The 13091-nt window shown below is 39.5% G+C and overlaps 1 protein-coding gene across 16 annotated transcripts in view; it reads right to left on the bottom strand.

The window, feature by feature from the left end:
- Positions 1-482: 482 nt before the first annotated feature.
- LOC139754741 (SH3 domain-containing kinase-binding protein 1-like) overlaps positions 483-13091 on the bottom strand; it is a 270667-nt gene continuing 258058 nt past the window's right edge. For 15 of the 16 annotated variants that reach the window (XM_071672472.1, XM_071672476.1, XM_071672475.1 and 12 more), the window contains 3 exons: positions 7989-8202; positions 5338-5783; positions 483-1370 (listed from right to left, as the gene is read on the bottom strand). In XM_071672472.1, coding sequence (XP_071528573.1) covers positions 1209-1370; positions 5338-5783; positions 7989-8202 — 822 coding nt within the window. In that variant the 3' untranslated portion in view covers positions 483-1208. The remainder of the gene's footprint in view (positions 1371-5337; positions 5784-7988; positions 8203-13091) is intronic. The other variant, XM_071672474.1, reaches the window with a different exon arrangement.

Below are 13091 nucleotides of genomic sequence, written 5' to 3'. Positions count from 1 at the left end.
TACTAATGGAAAAAGTATTATTGCAAATGTTTACATATTTTTTAAGTCTTGCTATCAAAAAATTTAAAATGCAGAGGCTTGCCTATAAATAAACATAAAATGGAAACCAAGTTATGTTAACTTGTTAAATTACTTTTAAAGACTCCAATGAATCCCAAAAAACTATGGTACATGTATATAACACTTTTACCCATAAGGTGGGCTTCTCACAATAAAGTTTTTGATAAGATTTAGTGATCAACCTAAACATATCTAGAGAAATTAATTTCATATAATTCTACATAAATATATACAATATTGCCATTTATTTGTAAGTACATGATGCTGTACAATGTGAGCAGTGTAGTAACCACAGAAGAATGACTGCTTTATTTAGATGGTCTATTTTGATTTCCATTTCTATAAATATATAGGGAAGAAGTCTTGAAATCCTCATCATGGCACATATACCTGCAAATCAGTTCAATACAAAATCCACAACATTCATTTCCTAAATAACTACTCTAAACATGTAAACACACAAATCGTGCTTCACTGGTAGGAGATCTTCCATCCATCCTTGTCTCATTCAGCACCATCATTTTTTTCATCCAGAGAAAAAAACATTCTATCTTTACTAAATATCTGTTACACAGATATTTAGTATACAAAGAATAATGTACACCGTAGTACTTAAGAGACAAAAGAAATGATACCGTAACCATTCTTTCATGATCTACTAACTTCACAAAGCCAATATACAAGCTGTCAACAGAATCCACACCTTCAAAAGCAAGTGTTAACCATTCACATCTCTAAGTGAACAACAAGTGCATTATATTCCTGCATGGCCTTTGGGATTAACATTTTCCCTTTTCAAAAAATTGGAAAATCTATTTCCAATAACCGAGGAATAGGGACAGCACATGGACTGTAAACCCGACACAGTGGGTTTCAAGAAACAGTATCTGCTGGACACAAACAGGAAATCACCTGTCTTTAATACAAAGAAGACCAGTATCATGTATCAAGTCACATCTCTGTCTATCTGGTGCAAGCCTTTCGTGCATTCTTAACTCTTGATTAACTGAAGAAGGCAGTCATTATGCTTGATTACTTTGCAAGACATTCATAAATGATGAAAATTCCACACAGGTTCTATTCCTATTCAGTACAGTCCAGATGTCAAAAGTTTAGAATGATAAGTTCAGATGCATAAAAATGCACTGCTAAACCTGAGCATAAGCATCTATAAGTTTTCTAAGGCGTTCAATTTCAACTTCCATGCATGCCCGCCTCTTGCGCTCATCATCTAGTTCATTCATGAGTAACTGTATTCGACGATTTTGCTCCTTTCTTTGTTCCTCTAAGCGATCCTCCAATATCTTTATCTGTAAACAAAATGCATGCATGATAAATTGATGGCTTAATAGAAATATACATCCTTAACCTCCTTATCCCTATCATTAAGTGGCACATGTGTGACAATTAAACTCAACACCTTATCTCCATTAACTAAAAATGACATCACATGAAAGAAAGTACAAAGAACAATACAGATCCTAAAGAATAAATAAGCCAGGGAACAGGTGGTGTGACAAGCAAGATCAAAAATGAGGGAGGAACTGCTGTGCACTAGATCTGGAGATTGTGTGCTGAAGCATGGAAAAGTAGAAATGTGCCTGATGATTGAGGCTTATGTGTATTACTGTGGATGATGATATTTTGAAGGAAAATAGTACACCACTAGCATAGTAACTCTAGTCTGCTCATATATTTATTTATTATTTATTTTGCTTTGTCGCTGTCTCCCGCGTTAGCGAGGTAGCACAAGGAAACAGACGAAAGAATGGCCCAACCCACCCACATACACATGTTTATACATACACATCCACACACGCAAATATACATACCTATACATCTCAATGTACACATATTATACACACAGACATTATACATATATAACATGTACATAATTCATACTGTCTGCCTTTATTTTATTCCCAATTATATATATATATATATATATATATATATATATATATATATATATATATATATATTATTATATATATATAAATATTTTTTTTTCTTTTAAACCATTCGCCATTTCCCGCGTTAGCGATGGTAGCATAAGAACAGAGGACTGGGCCTTTGAGGGAATACCCTCACTGGCCAATTCTCTGTTCCTTCTTTTGGAAAAAAAAAAAAAAAAAAAAAAAAAAACGAGAGGGGAGGATTTCCAGCCCCCGCTCCTCCCCTTTTAGTCGCCTTCTACGACACGCAGGGAATACGTGGGAAGTATTCTTAATCCCTATCCCAGGGATCAATATTATATATATATATTATATATATATATATATATATATATATATTATATAACATATATATATATATATATATATATTTATATATATATATATATATATATATATATATTATTATATATATATATAATATGTTTTCCTTGTTGAATGTGTCTGATGACAGAGTGGCAGATATATAGGGTGTTTTGGTCGAGGTGGTGTGCAAAGTGAGAGGGTTAGGGAAAATGATTTGGTAAAAAAGAGAAGAGGTAGTGAAGCTTTGCGGAAGATGAAAGCCGGCAAGGCAGCAGGTTTTGGATGGTATTGCAGTGGAATTTATTAAAAAAGGGGGGGTGACTGTATTGTTGACTGGTTGGTAAGGTTATTTAATGTATGTATGACTCATGGTGAGGTGCCCGAGGATTGGCGGAATGCGTGCATAGTGCCATTGTACAAAGGCAAAGGGGATAAGAGTGAGTGCTCAAATTACAGAGGTATAAGTTTGTTGAGTATTCTGGTAAATTATATGGGAGGGTATTGATTGAGAGGGTGAAGGCATGTACAGAGCATCAGATTGGGGAAGAGCAGTGCGGTTTCAGAAGTGGTAGAGGATGTGTGGATCAGGTGTTTGCTTTAAAGAATGTATGTGAGAAATACTTAGAAAAGCAAATGGATTTGTATGTAGCATTTATGGATCTGGAGAAGGCATATGATAGAGTTGATAGAGATGCTCTGTGGAAGGTATTAAGAATATATGGTGTGGGAGGCAAGTTGTTAGAAGCAGTGAAAGTTTTTATCGAGGATGTAAGGCATGTGTACGTGTAGGAAGAGAGGAAAGTGATTGGTTCTCAGTGAATGTAGGTTTGCGGCAGGGGTGTGTGATGTCTCCATGGTTGTTTAATTTGTTTATGGATGGGGTTGTAAAGGAGGTAAATGCAAGAGTCCTGGAAAGAGGGGCAAGTATGAAGTCTGTTGGGGATGAGAGAGCTTGGGAAGTGAGTCAGTTGTTGTTCGCTGATGATACAGCGCTGGTGGCTGATTCATGTGAGAAACTGCAGAAGCTGGTGACTGAGTTTGGTAAAGTGTGTGGAAGAAGAAAGTTGAGAGTAAATGTGAATAAGAGCAAGGTTATTAGGTACAGTAGGGGTGAGGGTCAAGTCAATTGGGAGGTGAGTTTGAATGGAGAAAAACTGGAGGAAGTAAAGTGTTTTAGATATCTGGGAGTGGATCTGTCAGCGGATGGAACCATGGAAGCGGAAGTGGATCATAGGGTGGGGGAGGGGGCGAAAATTTTGGGAGCCTTGAAAAATGTGTGGAAGTCGAGAACATTATCTCGGAAAGCAAAAATGGGTATGTTTGAGGGAATAGTGGTTCCAACAATGTTGTATGGTTGCGAGGCGTGGGCTATGGATAGAGATGTGCGCAGGAGGATGGATGTGCTGGAAATGAGATGTTTGAGGACAATGTGTGGTGTGAGGTGGTTTGATCGAGTAAGTAACGTAAGGGTAAGAGAGATGTGTGGAAATAAAAAGAGCGTGGTTGAGAGAGCAGAAGAGGGTGTTTTGAAATGGTTTGGGCACATGGAGAGAATGAGTGAGGAGAGATTGACCAAGAGGATATATGTGTCGGAGGTGGAGGGAACGAGGAGAAGAGGGAGACCAAATTGGAGGTGGAAAGATGGAGTGAAAAAGATTTTGTGTGATCGGGGCCTGAACATGCAGGAGGGTGAAAGGAGGGCAAGGAATAGAGTGAATTGGAGTCATGTGGTATACAGGGGTTGACGTGCTGTCAGTGGATTGAATCAAGGCATGTGAAGCGTCTGGGGTAAACCATGGAAAGCTGTGTAGGTATGTATATTTGCGTGTGTGGACGTGTGTATGTACATGTGTATGGGGGGGGGGGGGGGGGGTGGGCCATTTCTTTCGTCTGTTTCCTTGCGCTACCTCGCAAACGCGGGAGACAGCGACAAAGTATAAAAAAAAAAAAAAAAAAAAAAAAAATATATATATATATATATATATATAAGTGCTAGAAAAAGACAACAAAGGCCACATTTGTTCACATTCAGTCTCTAGCTGTTATGTGTAATGCACCGAAAACACAGCTTCCTTTCCACATCCAGGTCCCACTTTCCACTTTCCATGGTTTACCCCAGACGCTTCAAATGCGCTGGTTCAATCTATTGACAGCACGTTGATCCCAGTATACCACATTGTTCAAATTCAATCTATCCCTCGCAAGGCTTTCACCCTCTTGTATGTTCAAGCCCCGATCGCTCAAAATCTTTTTCACTCCATCCTTTCACCTCCAATTTGGTCTCCCACTCCTCCTTGTTCCCTCCACCGCTGACACATATATCCTCTTTGTCAATCTTTCGTCACTCATTCTCTCCATGTGACCAAACCATTTCAATACATCCTCTTCTGCTCTCTCAACCACACTCATTTTATTACCACACATCTCTCCCACCGTTTCATTACTCACTCGATCAAACCGGCTGTACCTTTACACTAGCCTTTAGGAATTCCATTATAGTCATACAAATTGTGTAACTGTGAGCTCACCTACATGACAGTAATTTCAAATGATCATGTACGATCATGTGCCTTATGTCTTGTGATATCTTATGTAAGCTCTCATTCTATCTCCCCAAATAAAACACCCAAGAAATGAGAATTTAGTTTGTTGTAGAAAAAAGAAACAATAACTGTAGTACCACTGGTGCTATTTCTGGTGAATGGAAAATCATTTGTTTATATATTTCATGTGACTGATAAAATCCTGCTTCCATAAATATGTAAATAAAACATAAAAAATCCATTAATAATGCTTATGTGTGAAGCATTAAAATCATGCCTGGAAAGAAACCATAAACTGTGTGTTGTGCTATGGTAGATATACATGTGTAATCATACCTGGAAAAAAATATTGCACTCTGACTGCCTGCCCACTACATACAAAATGGTAATAATATTCCTAAACGAAGTCAAAATAGTACTACTCCTCCTTGCTGCTGGGCAAGCAGTAAATAAATTAAATACTCTATGCTTACCTTTGGAAGTAGATTATCATACAAAGCATCAATTTTTTCTTCTAGGGGACTTGTACTGTCTGATGTTGAAAATTTTCTCATCTCTTTGACATCAGAGCTGGGAGGAGGTCTTTTGGTTTCTGGAACTGGCCCTGATATTCGTGCATCAGGTTGGGTTGCCAGTTTCCTACTTTCTGTAGATGTGCCTGCTGAAGGAGTTGGAAGCATTGGTTTACTTTTGGATACAGAAGACTGGGGTACAAAAGACTTCTGTTCATAGTCTGGTGTTGGTAGACGAGAAGCTTCTGTTGGTTTGGTCTTGTTAACAGAAGTAGAATTATCAGTCAATGGTAATGTGGGTTTAGGTTTGGAAGCAGGTTTATCCTCTAACTTCATAGGAAGCACTGCAGGCTTGGGAGACACAACTGGAGCTGGTGCTGATGCTGATGCTGATGCAGCTTCACCCTCTGTTCAAGAGACCAAAATTATAATACATTCTTACCTCTAGAAAGCTTACTGGTATTTTGAGGTACTAGTTTTAAAAGCATACCAAAATATAATTGCCAACAACACTTCTAACAAAAAACTAGTTCATTACCATTCACAATTTTTAACTGAGCTGTGCAGAAAAGTGCATGATTAAATGAAATGCAAAAGTATGGCAACAACAAACAAATCATGAAGTAGAAATGAAAGAGAAATAGACTAAAGTTCAGAGTATTCACTACATATATATTTTTCTTACTTGACACTCCCACCCCTTTTAGTTGCCTTCCATAACATACAGGGAATAAATGAGAAGCATTCTTTCTCTCCTATCCCATGATACATATATTTACATGTATATATTCATATTTCCTTGCCGTCATCCATTTCTACCCCACTTCACAAGAAACAGCATCGCTACCCCCTCCCTCAGCGAGGTAGCGCCAGGAAAACGAACAAAAAGGCCACATTCATTCACACTCAGTCTCTTGCTGTCATGTGTAATGCACCAAAACCACAGCTCCCTGTTCACATCCAGGCCCCACGGACCTTTTCATGGTTTACCCCAGACGTTTCACATGCCCTGGTTCAGTCCACTGACAGCACGTTGACCCTGGTATACGACATCGTTCTAATTCACTCTATTCCTTGCACGCCTCTCACCCTCCTGTATGTTCAGGCCCTGATTGCTCAAAGTCTTTTTCACTCCATCCTTCCACTCCAATTTGGTCTCCCACTTCTCCTTGTTCCCTCCACTTCTATTACATATACCCTCTTTATCAATCTTTCATCACTCATTCTCTCCATATGTCCAAACCATTTTAACACACCCTCTTCTGCTCTCTCAACTACACCCTTTTCATTTACACACATCTCTCTTACCCTTTCATCACTTACTCAATCAAACCACCTCACACTACATATTGTCCTCAAACATTTCATTTCCAACACATCCACCCTCGTCAGTACAACCCTATCTATAGCCTATGCCTTGCAACCATATAACATTGTTGGAACTACTATTCCTTCAAACAAACCCATTTTTGCTCTCTGAGATAATGTTCTCTCCTTCCACATATTCTTCATCGCTCCCAGAACCTAACCTAATAACCTTGCTCTTATTCACATTCACTCTCAACTTTCTCCTTTTACATATTTTGCCAAACTCAGTCACCAACTTCTGCAGTTTTTCACTTGAATCAGCCACAAGAGTTGTATCATCGGTGGACAACTTACTCACTTCCCAGGCCCTCTCATCCCCAACCGACTGCATACTCACCCTCTCTCCAAAACTCTTGCATTTACCTCTCTAATTACCCCATCCATAAACAAGTTAAACAACCATGGGGACATCACACACCCCTGCCACAGACCGACATTCACTGAGAACCAATCACTCTCCTCTCTTCCAACTCGTATACATGCCTTATCATTATACTTGGTTGCTGTTTCCTGTGTCAGTGAAGTAGCACCAGGAAACAGACAAAGAATGGCCCATCCACTCATATGCACATATAATGCATAAACACCCATACACGCACATATACATACATATACATGTACATACACACACATATACATACACATACTTGGATATATGTACATATGTACATATTCATATTTGCTTGCCTTCATTCATTCCCGGCACCACCCCTACAGGAAACAGCAACGCTACCCCCTGCTTCAGCAAGGTAGCACCAAGAAAACAGACAAAAAAGGCCACATTCACTCACACTCAGTTTCTAGCCGTCATGTGTAATGCACTGAAACCATAGCTCACTATCCACATCCAGGTCCCACAGACCTTTCCATGGTTTTGGTGCATCACACATAACAGATAGAGACTTAGTGTGAATGAATGTGGCCTTTTTGTCAGTTTTTCTGCTGCTACCTTGATGATGAAGGAGGTGGCAATGCTGTTTCCTGTGGGGTAGGGTGGCACCGGGAATGGATGAAGGCAAGCAATAATATGTACATGTGTAGGTATGTGTATGTGTATGTGTATATATATATGTGTGTATATGTTGATATGAAATGTATGTATGTATGTATGTATGTATGTATGTATGTATGTATGTACATATGTGTGTACATGAGTGGATAGGTCTTTCTTTGTCTGTTCCCTGGCACTAACTCACCGATGAAGCTTAATAAATAAATATATAAAGCTATCCCTAAAGACTCACCTGGAGCATGTATACCTGAAAACCTCTTCTTCTGCTTTAGATGTAGTTCATGAAGCCATGGCACTTGGTTGGCTGAATCAGGTTTGGGTGAAGTCTCAGGTCTATGTCGCAAATCAGCAGGAGATTTTGAATTGCCAGGAGAAAGTCCAGGAATGCTGGGGCTCCGGGGTAGTTCATTTGCAGTGATATGTCCATTGGCCTGAGGTATTGCATCCTACAGATAAGCATGGGAAGTAAGCAGAATAAAGTTATCAATTGATGGGAAGAAAAAATATATCACAAAAAGGGAGGGGCAAAGAGAACCTGAGAAACATAACCTTCAAAGGCATAACAGCAATCCCTAATTTCTGTGGACCTCCTCAAACGTCTGGGTGACCAACTATATGGGAAAGCCACATAAGATATCATTACATTACTTTGAAATTCATTCCCTCTAAACAGATACACTTCTCCATACTTTCTTCTACATTTGACAGGCTTTTTCCCCACCTCTTCACATGTATTACCCTCTCCTGGACAATCTCTTATGAGCTTAATGACCCATGACTTTCATGGGCCTGTATTCAAGTCCCAGACAGGGAAGTTGGCTCTCAGCCAGTCATGTTGTTCATCGTCTATACAGCCAGCTGACAAGTGGTTACATATGGTATACATCACCACAGCTCAAGGCTGCACTCCACTTGGGAGCAGAGTGAAGTGGGCTCCTCTGGGGCAAGATACTTCTTGGAGATGATGTACCAAGCAGGTGTCCATCTGCTGGTGTCCCACATTTGTGATATCCTTTTGCAGTATTGCTGCTAGTTGCTTCACTGATGTTATTTTCTTGTTCACACTACACCTAACTAATCTGATTACACTTCATAAAAAAAAAAAATCCAAGCTACGAAACTTCATTCTACATACCTTCCCACCCCTAGACCTAGCCACCCACATTTCATGCTATATCAACAAATCCAGCAAATGATAAATACCATATGGATGCAGAAAGCAACATAGCCCACACTTATCCTGCTAGTTGCAAACCTCATAAAATACAAAGCCATGCACCATCAATAAAGATCACAGAACAAATCCAAACCCTTAAAAAAACACCATCACCAACCTCAATACTGAAAAACAGACTGCAGACTGGTACTTCTTCCTTAACAGGACGAATCACAGAAACAACAGAACCTCAATAAACCTAACTCTAATACTGAAAAAAATTCACTTCTCCCATACCACCTCAGACCAAACACAAAAACCTCCCTTTTCCCAAAGGGCACACAAACATACTCTTGAAACACAACTCAAAAATACCCTCAGGCTGGATAATCATGAAAAACGAGAGAGAGAGAGAGAGAGAGAGAGAGAGAGAGAGAGAGAGAGAGAGAGAGAGAGAGAGAGAGAGAGAGAGACAGACAGAGAGAGAGAGAGAAAGAGAGAGAGAGAGAGAGAGAGAGAGAGAGAGAGAAACTCTGCCAGACAGAAATCCATAAAACTTTAACCACAACAACTGGTTACACAACAAAATCCCAAATAAAATCCCATAGCACTCATCCTAAACCCTTCAATCCCTCCAAATAGCCCACCATCCCACATACTGCTGGCATCAGTATCCAACAACCTTGAAAACCTCATCTATAACAATCAGCCTAAATACCATGCTCTCACCCACACAACAGAGTTTCAGAACCTATTACTTCACCCCAATGCTGTACCTAAACCAGCCCGAACCATCCTTCTTTAGAGTTGATGGTAAGAAAGGTTAATAAAGCATTTGACAGTGTGCCTTAAGATATCATACGGCAAGATACCTGACACTATTCTCCACAAGAGGTCTCTTCAGGACGAAAGACATGTTTAACCCCTTATTGTCCAACTAAGTTATCCCTTTTATCTGTTTATCTATATCTCTGATGTCCATTCCCTTTGGGAACTCCCTTGAGGGGGGTGGCCATGGTAAAGTCTCTATAAATGCTGAGCTCCAGTGCCATATCTTAGCCTTTGGTACCTCACCCTTAACAGGCCAATGGTAGCACAGTGTTTCCAGAGACTCTTTTCTAACCCTTGCAATGCATGTTTCTTTAGTCATTCAAAAAAAATTAATCAAAATTGCAATTTCACAGATATTCACAGGATAGTGATAAAAATCACTTCAAAAATATTCTCAATCCACTACTTTCACTGTAATAATGCATAGAAGTTTTGAGGATGTGTCGGGACAACACGCTAAAAATTGCAAGAGTAAGGCCTGAGGGATAAGTGAGTTGCCACTATGCACGTTTCATTGTTCACTGATTATCTTGTATTCATAGACTGACTAATTCTTGAAACACATTCCTAACTGGAAATCAATATCTATCACATAAAACACCCCAAAATTTGTGGGTTCAAATCTAACCTTTCCTCTGCAGAACACTATCTCTCCACTTCTTCCCAACCTTCTTTCTGAAACCTGTGTAACAGACCAAGGCTGCTTCCCTTCTATACTATCATATCTCTAACCTCAATTTCTACCCACTGTTTCTACTCCAAGGGTGATGTCTGAACCTACTATAATACATAAACTTCCACTGCCTACCTTGTGGATCCAAAGTTTGATACCACTAGGCTTGAAATTTCTTTCCCTCTATATCGTTGCAGTCATGATTATTCTTTCCCCTTCAACTCTTTTATGTACAATTTTTCAGCTATTCAACTTCCCACCAAGAACCACAGTTCTCTTCACATCCATGTGCTGAAATCCTCTATGCAGAGAATTTGAATGTACATGCATGGAATGGTTAGGTTCTGTGTGAGATTATCCCACCAGAGTTAAGGCCATTGCTTTTTACCTCATTAACAATCCGGAACACTCAACATACGTTCCTTAGTATTCCAACCATTCCTCCAGCATTTAATCTCTGTTCTACTTCTAAAACCCTCTTACTACAGTTACACTACAAAATCGTCACTCTGATAGGGTCTTCAAACCAGAGTTTTGTTTCTATCATTTCTAACTGGGAATGCCCACCCTCTGTCCTTCCCACTCAAAATGCCTTTTCTGGCACTTTAAACCTCAGCAGTCATCCTTGAGAGGCTTCTTTCCTGACTTTCCCTACATCAGGTAATGCTTTGCTGGCTGAGATGCTTTATGTTCGGCTGAACACATGACAGAGGTTATCTTGGTTGAGATGGAGTGCTATATCCCATCTTTTACTATGTCTTTCTCTCCCCAGTCATGTTTGATCGACTCTGCTTTGATGTTTGTCAGTTTATGCAAAGAGTGTACAGGGCCATGAAATTCATCCTTTTCCCTGAAACCCACTCTGCTTTCATTTCTAGTTGGAATCACTGTAAAGCTGTTGTTTGTAAAGTTAAGCACACCTTCATGAAAAGAAACTGTGCTGATATAACTCTTTTCTGCCAACAAACCTGTTTGGCACTCAACCAAAAACATCTCCAAAAATGTCTGTAATTCAACCTTACTCAACTCTGCTCTTTTTGGTACCTTCTATCTACTTACCTATCTCTCTGATGCCTATTCTTTCTGGGAACTCCCTAAAGGGGGTGACCTTGGCAAAAGGGTCTCCACAATTGGTGAACTCCAGTGCCACTTCTTAGCCTTTAGTGCCATACCCTTAACAGGCCACAGGGAGAAGGTAACTCTAGCACAGTGTTTTGATACCTTCTTTCCTTTTAATCTAATTCTGGATGATTTTGCTTCTAATCCTCTGTCACCATCAACCTAAGCTAACTCCTACATTCTCTTCACTCAGGGTCTCCTAAGTACACTCCTTGCTCCAAGTGGACAAGGAACATGGCATATGGTTAGTGCCTGTGAGACAGCTCTGATCCTTTCTCATCTTAAAACTCAGACATTTCCTTCCTCTTGGAAGCATGCTTCAGTGAGGATCATCCCAAAATAAAGAGGACCATTTTAACCTCTCTATTACTCCACTGCTCTCACTTCTGCTGTCTCCACTCTCTTTGAAACTATTCTTAACTCTAATTTTCTTAAAAACTTAAGAATCCAATTCCATTCCTGTTTATCAACAGCATGGATTTTGCAGTGCTAAATCTACTGGTGACTTTTTTCTCCTAAGTGACTCACCTCTGGTTCTCATCTCTCAGGGGCTTGATGAAAATTCTGATGTACTCCTTCACATCACGAAGTACGTGTATGTGTGTGATCATTCACCTACTTGTATTGTTTGGGAGGAGGGTTTTACACTCGCGGGGCCCCATCTCTTGAACATTTTCTACAAACATACACCTTTTTTATCTGTACAGTGTCCGCAGTAACAATGCTCTTAGTCATTCTATTCCACTCATACACCATTCTTGCACCTTTTTTGATCAAGTTTCTTATTTGATTTCATGTTTTGTCCTTTGGTTGCTCTATCCCTACATCTCTCAAGAACTGTTCACTGTCCACATTATCAATCTGTTTTAAAAACTTAAAAGGTTGTGATCTGGTCACGTCACTCTTTTCTCCTCCAACGTGGGCAAATTTAAAGCCTTTAGCCTTTTTTTTATAACTTGGTTCTCTTAATTCTGAAACCATTTTAATTGTTCTCCTCTTGACCTTCTCTAGCAGCTCTTTGTGCTTCTTCAGGTGTGGTGACCAAACTTGAGAAGCATATTCTACCTTCAGTCTTATGTAGGATATGAATAGCTTGGTAAACTGGTCAATTGAGAAGCATATTCTAGTTTTGGTCTCATGTAAGATATGAATAGTTTAGGTAACATTTCTTTATTCATATACTTGAAAGCTATTCTCATATTTGCCAGCTAGCTGATCGTTTCCTTTACCGTTCAATTAACCTCTAGCAACAGGTTAGGTACAACGTTGACTTCCAAGTCCTCACACAAACACAATCCTAAAGCTTATCTCCTGCTAATAATAATCAAATTGAGGTCCTCTTTTTCTTTGTTCCATCCTCATTATTTTTCATTTGCTCGGGATGAATTTCATGCTTGGAATTTATCTTCCCTGACAACAAATGAAAGTTTGAGAGATTTATTGCTAAAAGCCTCATGCAGTGTACCAGATCTAAAAACTGCTTGTTTGACTCATTTTGGTGGGCCTTCCAAGTGGGTATGTGCCCCTCTATTCCTTGCTTCTCTGACAGAACTAGA

This window comes from Panulirus ornatus, chromosome 17, assembly GCF_036320965.1.
Source record: "Panulirus ornatus isolate Po-2019 chromosome 17, ASM3632096v1, whole genome shotgun sequence".
NCBI classification, from domain to species: domain Eukaryota; kingdom Metazoa; phylum Arthropoda; class Malacostraca; order Decapoda; family Palinuridae; genus Panulirus; species Panulirus ornatus.
Note: the sequence above shows the minus strand (reverse complement) of the source record. Positions and strands in the feature narration are given on the sequence as shown.